Here is a 12,769-nt window from a genome sequence, read left to right as displayed (position 1 = left end):
ACGTGTCAAATACAAATAAATATTATGAATATATAATGTTGAAGTGGGGGTTGGTCTGCAAAGTCAAAGTACAAAGTTGCATAACATGGAAATACTCAAATATAAGTACTTCAAAATTGCACTTTAGTGTACCAAGTGACATTCCACTACTGTTTACATAATACACTTAACAACTAATAACTATAACTAACAGTATTTACCAAATACTAATATTTTTAACATCACAATTAAGAATGAATCTGGAAAGTAAATATTTCTTGTGGTACACATTTAAATGTTTCAGTAATTAAGACGTAAAAACAGTGTGTACTGGTAGTTCCGTTAGCCGTTAGCAGTTAATGGTTAGCCAAACTCACCGTACTAAACAATAGAAGTTAGCCACTGAGCAGTGGTAAAGAGGTATGAGTATTTAATATACTTGTACTAGCTTTAGCCAAACACACAATATAAAACAATGAAAGTTAGCTGCAGTAGAGAGGTATGAGTATTGTATGTACTGATAGTTCCGTTAGCTCTTAGCCAAGTTGCGTTAGCATTAGCCAAAGACACGTCCATTCCGTTTGCTGTTAGCCGAAAAAATTGCAATCTGTTCTCCCCACCATGGGTGCAGAGTAGAGTACTACAATTCTCTACAATACTCTTAATCTTCAGGTATGTGTACTTTTACTCAAGTAAAAACTTGTTTTTGAACTATTATACCCTTCAATGTACAACAAATATCTCTACTTTCTACTCACATTTTCAAAACGGACTCATTACTTAACTACTTTACTTTTAAAGAATTTAGTGGAATTATCAATTTGTTTTTATTGTTAATAATAAAACGTGAGATTCCGTTAGACTTGTACAAAAAAAAAAGGAGAAATTCAAAATCTTCATACGGATACTTTTACTTTACACTTGAGTACATTTCAGAGCCTGTAGTTTTTCACTTTAACTTGAGTAAAGAAGTTGTACTTCTTGAGCACAAGTCCGTGTACTTCTACTAGAAAGTGTGTACTTTTGAGTCCTCTACCGACTGGAAGCAGGTACTAGTAGTGTGAGGAGAAATCAGGTGTTCAGCCGTTAACGTAGACTCACTAGAAGTCTAGAAGTAGGTTGAGGTCAGACAGTTTTATATCTTCCTGATACTATTATTAGCACAACACAAGTAGTATATCCTGCAAGCCTCAACGTAAAACCTGTTTACTGGTGTGTGTGTGTGTGTGTGTGTGTGTGTGTGTGTGTGTGTGTGTGTGTGTGTGTGTGTGGAGATTATAGCCGGGTAAATCAGTGTCCATGTCAGTAGTAGTAGTGCTGGGAATATAGGTCGGCCAGTCTAGCCCATGAACTCAATCCCACGCACAGACACGAGCGGTGGTGGACATACACACCATCAGCAGCAGACCGAGGCAGACGGACACACACAAGACAGACACACTGACATATATGCAAATTAGGCCACTCAAGAGCATTATATAAAACACACACACACAAAAATAATTTCAGCTCCTCATGTCCCTTCACACCTTGTAATGTTATGTGTGAATCTGAAAATGATGCAGTCCAGCCGGGTCTCCGCAGACGGTCTGGGTGTTACATATGATGGGCCAGATTATTATACAAGAAGGGGGGGGGGGGGGGGGGGGGGGGGGACACTTATATAGTCATGTGATAGATAATAAGCAGCGTCTGCATCGAGAGAAAGTTTGGTCGAGCAAGACGGGATCAGATCTGTTAACTTATTAGAATAAAGATGACATGGTTTGTGTAAAATATAGTATTTGAAAGTATTGAAATCCCATTAGTTGGTCATTATGATAGTAAGACCAAAATAATAATAGTAATAGTAATACTGTTTCTATTTCTGTTAAACCTATTTGTATTTATTTAGTGCTTTGCGTCGTTCTACAGAAATCTCCGCTTTTGAAATGGCGTGGTCTTAAAATATAATTTTATTATTTATATACACATCATTACATGACTTGTTGACATTATGAATACACATACCGGTAAGTGACAGCTTAAAGAAGGTGACACCAGTATTATGTAATATATTCTATTTCTCTACAACATTAAAGTCATACCAGTGACTTCAACTAAAAGAGACCGTGGACTTTTTATAGATCATCAGAAAGGCGGTAAAATGAAGTAATCGGTGTGATTTTATTTCACAATTTGTGTTTACATCATATATTTGATAGTTATGTACTTGTTTATTCATTTTAAATGGTATGAAAAACATGTTTTTGGGGGCGGACGAGCAGTTCTGTGGTGTTTGGAATACTATGTAACTTATTTGAAAGCTGAAAAATTGATGTCTGAAGAGAGGGGGTGAATTGTAGTAATTGTATGTAAATATAATACCCTGAATGTTTTTCAAGGCAATGGATGTTTGAGTCACTGCTGTTCAAACTGTAATCCCACAAGAGACGTGAATTTCAAAGGGTCGTTTTAGAGGCTTTTAGCTTTAATTACATGATCATAAACAGCAAAAACAAATCAGTCTTTGCAAATACAGGAATGGACAGATTTTTTATTAAAGAAGAATGATTCAAGAGGTAAAAATGTATTTCATGGCAAACATACTAAATGTATTTTTTTTTTTTTACAATAGCGATACAACCCAGAAGACAAAGTAAACCATGTGTAGAAAAAGATCTCCTGGTTCCTTTCTTTGAATTGCACATCCTCATGTTTCACGCCATGTTCGGTCTCAAACAAACCAGATCACATGACGCCAGTTAAAATGGCTACTACGTAAGAGCGCTCACTTCACCGCGTTTGTATTTTGGCACAATGGATCAAATCTCTCAACCACTGCATTCGGTAATGCTACTAAGTACAGTTTACAGCAAGGCAAAGGCTTGTTTTTGACTCTAGGCTGTGAGTCGTCAGTGTGGTCATTATTAGATACTCCAGTTCATTTTGCAACCTGGTAGTTGTTCATTGTGCTCGATGCCAACATGACAAGAGTATTCTTTTCTTTCACAACATTAAAGATGATCAAAAATGAGAGTCATTCGGTGCAAAAGGTGGAGAGTACAGTTGAATTAAATAACAGGCTTGTGTGGTAAATCAGTCTTGGATTTTGAGGATGTTCCTCTTCTCCAGGTCGTTCATCTCTTTGAGAATCAGAGCCACGTTGTAACGAAGCTCCTGGAATTTAGAGACGGACACCTGAACGAGAAAACAACAAAAAAACTGTTTACAGTATAACATTATCACATATCAAGGCTGGACTGGACTGAGTAGGATGATTAAATTACATCATTCAGTGTGCAAACAAACATCTAGATTCCTGATCTTGTATTCTGTCAGCACTCATAACCACTATATAATATATACATATATACATATATATACATATATATATACATATATATATATATATATATATATATATACATATATATACATATATATATACATATATATATATATATATATATATATACATATATATATATATATATATATATACATATATATATATATATATATATATATATATATATATATATATATACATATATACATATATATATATATATATATATATATATATATACATATATATATATATATATACATATATATATATATATATATATATATATATATATATATATATATATATATATATATATATATATATATATATATATATATATATATATACATATATATAGTCACTGAAAGAGTTCTTGGTTGTCTGACAGGCCTTGAATTTCACCCTGAGTTTGACCTTTGACCTCTCTACAGGGTGAAAGTGGGCCGCTCTCAACTAACACACGTATATGGGGTCTTATTTTTAGCTGCTATCATTTCTGTTTCATATCATTTTTCTTTTCCCGTGTTAAAGATTCAAGCCGACTGTGAGTCCTCATTCTAATAAATATATAAATAAATAAATATATAAAAGGTACATCTGATGATTAAAAGAAAGTCTGTTTTTTGTGTTGGGATTACAGCAGCAGACCCCAGAGCAGATTCTTGGAAACACACATCAGGTGCATCCATCAATAGAATCTTCGGATGTTGTGTCTGCTAATCGTCTATTTCTGTTGTAATCTGATTACGTAGACAGTAGGTACAGCGGCAGCCGTAGTGGAAGTCTTCCTTCCTACTTCTGTCCACATTAATAGGCTACTCTGAAAAGCAGTCCTGAAATCACCAGGCAGGTATGGAGTGTGGCGCCCTCTGTTGAGCAAAACGCCTCACTGACTGTCATCCATTCTGCTGCTGAATTTCTCATTTTGTCTGCTCACTCTTTGTACCATTTCTGAATCACTAATAACTCATTATTTACGAGCATAACACAAGTCACAAATGTTATTACAATAATATACTTTTATAAAAAGCTGCTATATTTCAAAAGCTACTTCCATAGTATCTGTTCTGCTTTGTATTTAATGTCCAAACAGACAATGCTGTTACAGTGTATCAGAACCAGGTTCTAGATTAGGCAATAGTTTATAAATGTACATTTATTGTACAACAGTTTTGTACTGCACCTTTGAACAAGACAATAACTCCCAAAACTAACTGACTCTCACGACTGTCCTTTCTATGATTTTTATCTACACAATTGAGGCACATTATGATTAGAGGATGCAGATTATTGTATTTGTGATCTATGGCACAAACATTCATAATAAAAAACATTGCCACCGGGATCAAATCAGTTATTTTAAGTACCTCAAAGCGATGAAAGCTCCCGTCTGATAGTTTCATCTGCATCAGCACAGAAGGCTGCAGCGCCCTGGCTAAAGAGCTGTGGAGACGGACGAGACACAGAAACACGTGAACTTCATCAACCAACATGGGAATCACAATAAACATTGTTGCATCTTTTTTCTGGACCTCTCTTTGGCAGATGACTAAAGTTTTCCTGGGAAGTCATAGCGGACACCACCAACGAGTAGAAAAGCTCTAATGAATTGGTTTCAGGTTGAAGCTTCCCTCCCTCAGTACATTACCTTGTAGAAATGGCGACATCCACTCTCCATTTAAAGTCTTCTACTGAAGGGAGGTGCGGATCCTTCTCGGAGGTCGCTGCGTCTAGTGCTGCACGCCTACAAATACAAAGGGAGGTGTCACACAGCACCGTTGCTGACATTCATCTATAACACTCAAGAGAATGTGTTCAAACAGACACCAACTGTCCCCCTGAGGTGACATTTGACCCCAGTCCTGTGGCGGTGAAAACCACAACACTGACAAAGAGAGTACATTTATAGGCTGCGAATTCAACGTACCTGTTACCAAAGACCACACTGGAGAAATCTGTGATAAAGTCTTCAGGTATTCTAATTGACAAACAAATGGAAACGAGAAATTCAGCATTTGAGGTTGAAATCGTGTGACGTATGAGCAGTGAGGCTGCATCCAAACATTCAGGGTACGATAAAACATCGAGACTTGCCTCAGTTCTCTCAGATCTTCTCTGAAGGCCTAAACGGGGACACAAAAGTTCAGTATTATTTTATAAAATCTTATAACGTGCAATTCCATGCTAATGTAGAAATGAGCATTTTGTTGCCATGGATATCCATGCAGGTGTTTCATCACTGTTTTATTCACATTTATTCCCACACAAATCTCACGTCTTGCAAATAGAAAGAGGCATATTAGTCATGACAGTCAGGGATGCTAAAACTGAATACGTCCATTATTATTGTTACATGCTTTCCGTGCTGTGATGATGTCAAACTGCCTACCTCCTGTTTCAGTGATGTCGTGGGGATGCGGAGGGCCTCAGACAGCACTCGGTGCATCCCCGCCACGATGTGACAGAGCCTGTCCTGGGGGACGACGCTGCTCTCTGCGATCGACTTCATCACCTCTCGACAGTCCTTCCCCTCCAGGGCGCTGACCACGGCTGGACACAGTAATTCACAGGCACATTTAACTCACTCACTTAAAGGCTTCTAATGCCAGAACTTAGGGATGGGACGATAGAAGATATATTTAAAACTAACAGGTATTACTAAGTATCGTATGGAAAACTAATTTGCAGTGTTGCTGATTTAAAACATACAGGTAGTATAAGATTCTAAAAAAAATCACAAATAGTGGGATGCAATAAAAATATTAGCAACATGTGAGGTGATTCAAGTATGTTTTAGTGCCATTTTTAAGAGTTTAAAGTTAATTTTGATGATTATCGTGATAATTCCATGAATCACAATGATTTTGTTTAGGATTATCGTGACGTGACATTTTCATAAACCGTTATTTGAGCTGTTTTCACGCTACTCTTCTATAAAAAAAGTGTCGCACTAAAGGTTGTTGGTACCACACTATTATGATAATATACAGACCATTGAGCAGCGGCTATACTTGTGTTATATTAGCTCGCTAGAGATTTTAATCTGTTCTAGGAGGACAATAACAGTCAGCTGTGTACTTACCTTTCAGTATTTTTCTGAACATCTCCTGGTCCACGTCCTTCAGGTTTTTAGACATCGACTCGATTTCCGGTGGTATCCTGCCCCCCAGAAAGCTGGAGTCCCGTGTGTGGTTCACGGACATGACTCAGCATGCGCGAATTAAAATATATATATAACAAACAATCTGTGCTCTCTTTGAAGCTAGCTAGTTTTAAAAGCTAGCCAAGTGTTTATGTGACAAGCTTCCGGCTTCGCGTCACGTGACCGCATGACGCGCCGTGCTCGCTCCCGGGAGTCTCGCGGTGACAGTTTAGATAATCACTAGAAAAAGAGAAAGGATTTGCAAATGGAGGTGGCAGAAAGGATCATTCTTTGAGCGACACACAACAGAAGAAGGCTGGTTTGTAACGTTTTCTGGTCATTGCCGGGTTTATAACGCGTTCAGATGTGTGAACGAAGCGGGAAACGGGATGAGCTCGGGCTCGTTTTGCGGCTTGGCGGACGCTACGTGGACATTTGGAAGGATTAGCTAGAAGCTAACGTTAGCTAACGGCGTTAGCTTGTGTGTTGCGCTCCGATCGCAGGCAGCTCGTCTTCACCAAAGACGTTTAATTTAATGTGTTTATGTAAAAAGAAGTCTTCTTAAATGCCGGGTTATCATTTTGCCATGTTAAAAAATCCCAGTCTGTTGTTGTAGAACAAGAGTTACCGGCAGTATTATGCTTAACGTGGATGACACCTAGTGTCAACAATTAGCATTAGCATTAGCACGAGCAGTTTCTTTAACGTCAACATTAGAGCTGGATTTTAATTTTGCCAGCAAATACTTTTAAAACGTCAATTAGCTCGAATGGAAAATGTTGCTTCTAATTTTCAATGAACGTTTTATTGCGTGCGACATCTTTGTTTTTTCTAAAGGCAATAAAACGCACACTAATAAATAGTTACCATTGAAGTATTTGAAGTCATCGTAGCTCTTCAGTTCATTATTTCTATAAGTTAAGGTGCCACATAGCTGGAGAACGGTGACAAAACGTTAAAAAGCAGTACATTTGGATTTCTGAAGGTGACATTTATGTAAGAAATAAACTAGTATTGATAAATCTCTGCATTTCAATATAAGTGATGTATTAATTCCCTTAGGTTAATTGACGTACAAATATTTTGCCTGAATCTTTCCAACATTTCCTGAAGAGAAAATAATTTAATGCATGCTTCTTCAATGTTATTATAAATACAGTGTTGTTGATATTAATTTTGAATACATCAAACTTTATCAGTAGTGTCTGTCGTGGAGACTTGGCGTCAGTCATGTTGTAAAGAAACCAACCTTATTAAAGCAAAGATAAACAACAGTGGACAGCTGCACAGCTCCAATACAATACCCTCGCAATCATTGCATACTACCTTATTGTGAAGCTTTTTTGTGTATATTTAATTTGATGGTAATAGCTCGATTTGTACCTCCCCCTTGTTTCTGTTGTCACGTACATGCAGCCATGTCCGAGTCTCTGTACGAGAAGTTTTTAGCCCCGGAGGAGCCCTTCCCTCTCCTCTCCCAAAGAGCCAACCTCAGCGATGTGGGAACCCTGGATGTCAGTGACTTTGGCTGTCAACTCTCGTCTTGTCACAGAACAGATCCTCTGCGCCGCTTCCAGAGTAACAGGCAAGTAGAGCGTGTGTTTGTGTTCTAACGTGTGCGTCATCTGTCTGTGGGAGGCGAACCGAGGTTCAGGATGTAGTTTCAAAGGTTATTTGTAAAAGGGGCGAAAAAAATAAATCGCCATTGTTTTGGAAATTCAGTTACGATGTCCACTTAAGAGACAAAAGCTGGACCAACACACACTGCTGCATGTGCCATTCACCACACTCGCACATTTCAATGTGCTTTCCACGTTGCTCATGTCCTGGTTGATGGTAGAGATGAGACAATCCATATAGGTATATCATCCTAATATAGATGGGGCTTTATCACGGCTGGCTAAAAATATTTGCAAGTTGATCCTGAGAAGAGATATAGAGATAATCGTATTTAAGATAATTTGATGGTTTTCACTAAAAAAAAGTATGTTCACTATAAAAGAAGAGTGTCATATCTGTGGCGCATTAAAAATTTTTTGTGTGAGATTCCAGTATGTTTCAAGGGTTTTAAGCATGTTTTGATAATATCATGAATCACAATTATATTGGCAGGATAATTATTAAATTTTCATATCATAGTTGACGGTGCCAGAAAAGTCTGTATGCAGCTTTGGCAGTATTTATGAATTTCACACAGTATTTGTACCGTACTTGCATTGTCTCACATCCAAATCTACAGCCAAAGGCCAGCAGTGGGTGGTTTCTTACCAAATTATCTGAAAATAACACAGGCTTCATTCTTCATTGTCCTTAGTGACTCCTGCATCTGTATATTCTTTATATATCCCTTGTTAAGATGAACTTTGTTGGCATTTCTGTGTTTCACAGAGAGGCTTTTACATAGTTGAGATGTGTCCTTACCTTGCATGTACGCCACTTGGACTCCAGGAATTAGTCGTGGAATGTACTTTGACGTTCACTCATTGGTCTGTCCAGGTGGAACCTCACTTCCTGTGGGACCAGCGTTGCCAGCTCAGAGTGCAGTGAAGAGCTCTTCTCCTCCGTGTCTGTGGGAGATCAGGACGACTGCTACTCCCTTCTGGATGACCAAGAACTAACAAATCTGGACCTGTTTCCAGAGGGCAGTGTTTGCAGTGATGTCTCCTCCTCTATCAGCACCTATTGGGACTGGTCCGACAGCGAGTTTGAGTGGCAGGTTGGTCGTTTAGCTTATTTGACCTAGAATAGAAAAAGAAAGAGAAAGAAAGAAAATATTTAATTCAGGTGCTTCATGTGGGAAGAACACAGAGGGTTACAGTCTGTAAGTAGCTCAGTAGTTTCTCATCGTCTCCTTTCTGCCCTCCCAGTTGCCAGGAAGTGACATTGCCAGCGGCAGCGATGTCCTTTCTGACATCATCCCGAGCGTGCCGAGCTCACCCTGTCTGTTTTCCAAGAGGAAGCCGAAGCCCCACCCTCATCGCAACCTGGATGAGCTACCGTGGAGTGCCATGACCAATGATGAACAAGTAAACAAAGCCAACACATCTTTTTATGCATTATGGTGTTTTTAAGCTCCGTTAAACCTCGAGTCCTCAGTGTAGGCAGAGATACCTGGACAGAACTCAAAACAACATGCCCTTGTCTCCACTTCCAGGTGGAGTACATCGAGTACTTGAGTCGGAAGGTCAGCACGGAGATGGGCCTGAGAGAGCAGCTGGACATCATCAAGATCATCGACCCCTGTGCTCAAATCTCTCCCACCGACAGCGAGTTCATCATAGAGCTCAACTGTCTCACAGACGAGAAACTCAAGCAGGTGGGCAGTTACTCAGATTTCCTTTCACCCAGGAGATCTCAACTTCATACAAGAAGAAGAGATTTTAAGATTTCAACATGAAGGGGGGAAAAAAAGTAATTTATCTTTTACCTGTGTGATGTCGTCAGGTGCGTAACTACATTAGAGAGCACAGCCCGCGGCAGCGCGCCAGCAGCATCAGAGAAGGCTGGAAGAGGAGCAGCCACAGCAGCGCCAGCACCGGCGGCGTCAGTGCAGCCAGCAGCAGCAACGGCAGCATGGTCAGCTCCGCTAGCTCCTCCACCGGCTCCACAGCCTCCAACTCTGTAGCAGGTACGAATGCTACAATGGAAATATAGATAGACTTTTAATTAGAGAGTGTGCAACAGTCCTCCACGTTCTCAGTTGTTCCCACTGAACGGTGATAGAAATGAACTTTTACCAGTGAAATAATAACAAATGTATATTTTCAGCACAGCTTTAGTTATTGTGCAGTGTTCCTGGTTGTAATATTGTTTGCATTTCTCGGTGGTCCAGGTGGTACAGCATCAGCCTGCAGTGGAAGCAGTGTCGCCAACATTAGCAGAGCTCACAGCGATGGCAACCTTTCCAGTGCAGCAGAGAGAATACGAGACTCTAAAGTAAGAAACGTGAACGTTTGTGTTGGTAATGAGGGTACATTCACCTCTGGACCCCACCACTCCTACTCTGAGTCTGTACCTCAACATCTTGGTATCATCTCTCTCTCTCAGAAACGTTCCAAGCAGCGGAAGCTTCAGCAGAAAGCCCTGAGGAAGCGGCAGCTCAAAGAGCAGCGACAGGCCCGCAAGGAGCATCTGAGTGGACTGTTTCTGAACGAGGAGGTGCTGGCGCTGAGAGTGACGGAGGAGAGCGACCACGGCGACGACCTGGACATACTGATGTGACACCAGTGAACCGATCAGTGCTCCCTCTACGCCTCATCCCTCGCCACCCAGCCGCAGTCGTAGAGCTCATAGACCACGCTGCTCCACGTCGCCGCATGCATTTCGTAAGCGTAGTGCAGTCATAACTTACAGTCGCCTCTAACACGTCCGCCTGCTAACACTAGAGTAGTACCGCTCGCGCTAAAAACCGATAGCTACAGCAATAATGCTCAATACCGCTAATGCTTTTATTAGACGCTGACTTCGTTCAGCCTGCTTAAAGCTCGTTCTAATGCTGCGGCAACCTTGCAGAAACACAAACCTATACAGGACTAGGGACAGCTATTTCATCCTAACAGTTAAGAGGACTGCTTCTAGATGCTGTAACAGCGTATATCCACTGCTAGTAACACAGCCGCCGCTGGCAGAAGGACAGACCAGTTTGGCCGCATAATGAAGATGCTGCTCTGCCAACAAAATGGGTGATTATTTTACATCCCACACTCTGTATCTGCACTGGTTCAAACTTCTGTTATTGTTACAGCGTGGCTATTTGGCTAACAGTCCAAGTGCAACGTATCGGTAGCAGTTTTGATGCGACAGCAGATTAACTGTAAATATGAAAGTCCTCAGAGGGGACGCGTATGAGGAAAACCATCTCGAGACTGAAACGGTGCACTGATGAGCAGTTTCCTCCCAAACACATCTGAGATAATGCCGTGCGCTGGTCTGTCTTTCTACCCGCTGAGGGTTGTGGTCCCGTTTCACTCTGAAGGCTTAGAGGGAGCCCTGAATCTGCATGTTTAAATCGCCGTCACCCATGCTGAGTCCCCCGTGTGGGCCAATAACTTAACAGCTTGCTTCATTATTTGCATACAAAAAAATAGCTTATGTGTTGTAAATAAATGATAAATAACAGCATATTTACAGCTTGTTTTCAGGTTTTTCCTTGAGGGGGAAAAAGGTTTGATTTAAAGTTGTTTCCCCCACTTTATTTTGTTTGTATTTGTGTGTGTGGTTTTTATTTCTTTTGGAGTCTTATTTTGAAGCATTTAGCTGTTTGGTCAACGTCTCGGACATCTTTAGAAAGCCCTCTTTGTTTCTCTGCCAGCACTCCTACTGTGTATTTAGCCTGAGACGGACCTAACTCATCACCGGTTCTCCATCACTTACATTTGTGAATGATTTCACCACCGTGATAACATTCAAGCCTGGGCCGAGTCTTTATAAGAAGTTTCTACAGATCATATTGCGTCTGTCCACGTACTGTAACAGCCCGGGTTGATTTCGGCGCTTAACTTGAGCAGCGTGCTTCTCACATCAAGCCCTATGCTTAAAAATCTAAAAGCGTTGACGCGGCGAGAACAACTCGTGTGAAGTTGTCGCTACCAAGCTGGCTTCATGTTTGCTGGGAGTAGCAACCAGAGATGTTGTTTCTTTTGTGTGTGTGTTGTTTTTTTCTTCTGTCCAACAGCTGTTACACAATGAACCACTGCAGTTACTGTCATTTCTAATCCTTTTATGTGTGCTGAGCTTCGGCTCTTGTCTCCGTCTTATGTTCTTAATACAGCAATTATTGGTGAATGCAGCTTTATGTATTCTGTAGTTCTGAATTAGTAAAAAAAAACTCTATTTTGAAAAATAAGATAATTTTGAAGAAAAAAAAGAGCGTGATGCAACAAAAGGTATTTGTGTGTGTGTGTGTGTGTGTGTACGATATCATGTAATTGCTGATAAGGAAGTGATATTGACCTGATTTAATGTGGTTTGAGTGTGTTAGTGTTGCGTTAACCATCAGCTACACTGATACCAGTGTGTTTAGTTCCTTACAAGCCGGTTTGGAGCAGCTGCCTGTGTTGTATTATCACTGGCTGAAGCACAGTGAAGAGGCTGTAAACTCGACAAATAAACTTACATTGTTGCATCCTATTGTTCTCAGCTACGGTGGCATTTTCTTCGTGTGTGAAGGTTTTTTTTTATTTAATTATTTATCTTATCTTTCACATTCTTTCTCTTTTCTGCCATTTTTCCTAGTCTTTTATATCTCTATGCGGAAAGTCCAGTTCTCCATGCACTCACATCACAGGGTGCAGGTGTCTTCAAATTTAAAATGT

At 40.1% G+C, this 12,769-nt stretch overlaps 2 protein-coding genes across 2 annotated transcripts; one reads left to right on the top strand and one right to left on the bottom strand.

The window, feature by feature from the left end:
• Positions 1-2,495: 2,495 nt before the first annotated feature.
• Positions 2,496-6,627, bottom strand: commd5 (COMM domain containing 5). The gene is made up of 7 exons (XM_084009044.1): positions 6,396-6,627; positions 5,703-5,863; positions 5,408-5,436; positions 5,241-5,291; positions 4,962-5,057; positions 4,681-4,756; positions 2,496-3,159 (listed from the first exon to the last, which is right to left on the bottom strand). The coding sequence occupies exons 1-7, from the start codon at positions 6,514-6,516 to the stop codon at positions 3,058-3,060; spliced, it is 636 nt and encodes a 211-aa protein (XP_083865170.1). The 5' UTR covers positions 6,517-6,627; the 3' UTR covers positions 2,496-3,057.
• A 20-nt stretch (positions 6,628-6,647) lies between these two features.
• fam199x (family with sequence similarity 199, X-linked) lies at positions 6,648-12,584 on the top strand. The gene is made up of 8 exons (XM_084009043.1): positions 6,648-6,774; positions 7,872-8,040; positions 8,952-9,171; positions 9,323-9,481; positions 9,610-9,771; positions 9,900-10,083; positions 10,288-10,391; positions 10,503-12,584. The coding sequence occupies exons 2-8, from the start codon at positions 7,874-7,876 to the stop codon at positions 10,674-10,676; spliced, it is 1,170 nt and encodes a 389-aa protein (XP_083865169.1). The 5' UTR covers positions 6,648-6,774; positions 7,872-7,873; the 3' UTR covers positions 10,677-12,584.
• Positions 12,585-12,769: the final 185 nt, after the last annotated feature.

Source organism: Eutrigla gurnardus (genome assembly GCF_963514095.1).
Source record: "Eutrigla gurnardus genome assembly, chromosome: 5".
NCBI classification, from domain to species: Eukaryota; Metazoa; Chordata; class Actinopteri; order Perciformes; family Triglidae; genus Eutrigla; species Eutrigla gurnardus.
Note: the sequence above shows the minus strand (reverse complement) of the source record. Positions and strands in the feature narration are given on the sequence as shown.

What these genes read in the sequence shown, in the direction of transcription:
- commd5 (XM_084009044.1), bottom strand. Translation starts at nt 6,516, where the DNA reads ATGTCCGTGAACCACACACGGGACTCCAGCTTTCTGGGGGGCAGGATA. An exon ending in GAAGATCTGAGAGAACTGAG is followed by an intron (nt 5,292 to 5,407) that starts GCAAGTCTCGAT and finishes TTTGTCAATTAG; the next exon opens with AATACCTGAAGACTTTATCA. An exon ending in AGTGTGGTCTTTGGTAACAG is followed by an intron (nt 5,058 to 5,240) that starts GTACGTTGAATT and finishes TTGTATTTGTAG; the next exon opens with GCGTGCAGCACTAGACGCAG.
- fam199x (XM_084009043.1), top strand. Translation starts at nt 7,874, where the DNA reads ATGTCCGAGTCTCTGTACGAGAAGTTTTTAGCCCCGGAGGAGCCCTTC. An exon ending in ACAGCGAGTTTGAGTGGCAG is followed by an intron (nt 9,172 to 9,322) that starts GTTGGTCGTTTA and finishes CTGCCCTCCCAG; the next exon opens with TTGCCAGGAAGTGACATTGC. An exon ending in AGCCTCCAACTCTGTAGCAG is followed by an intron (nt 10,084 to 10,287) that starts GTACGAATGCTA and finishes TCGGTGGTCCAG; the next exon opens with GTGGTACAGCATCAGCCTGC.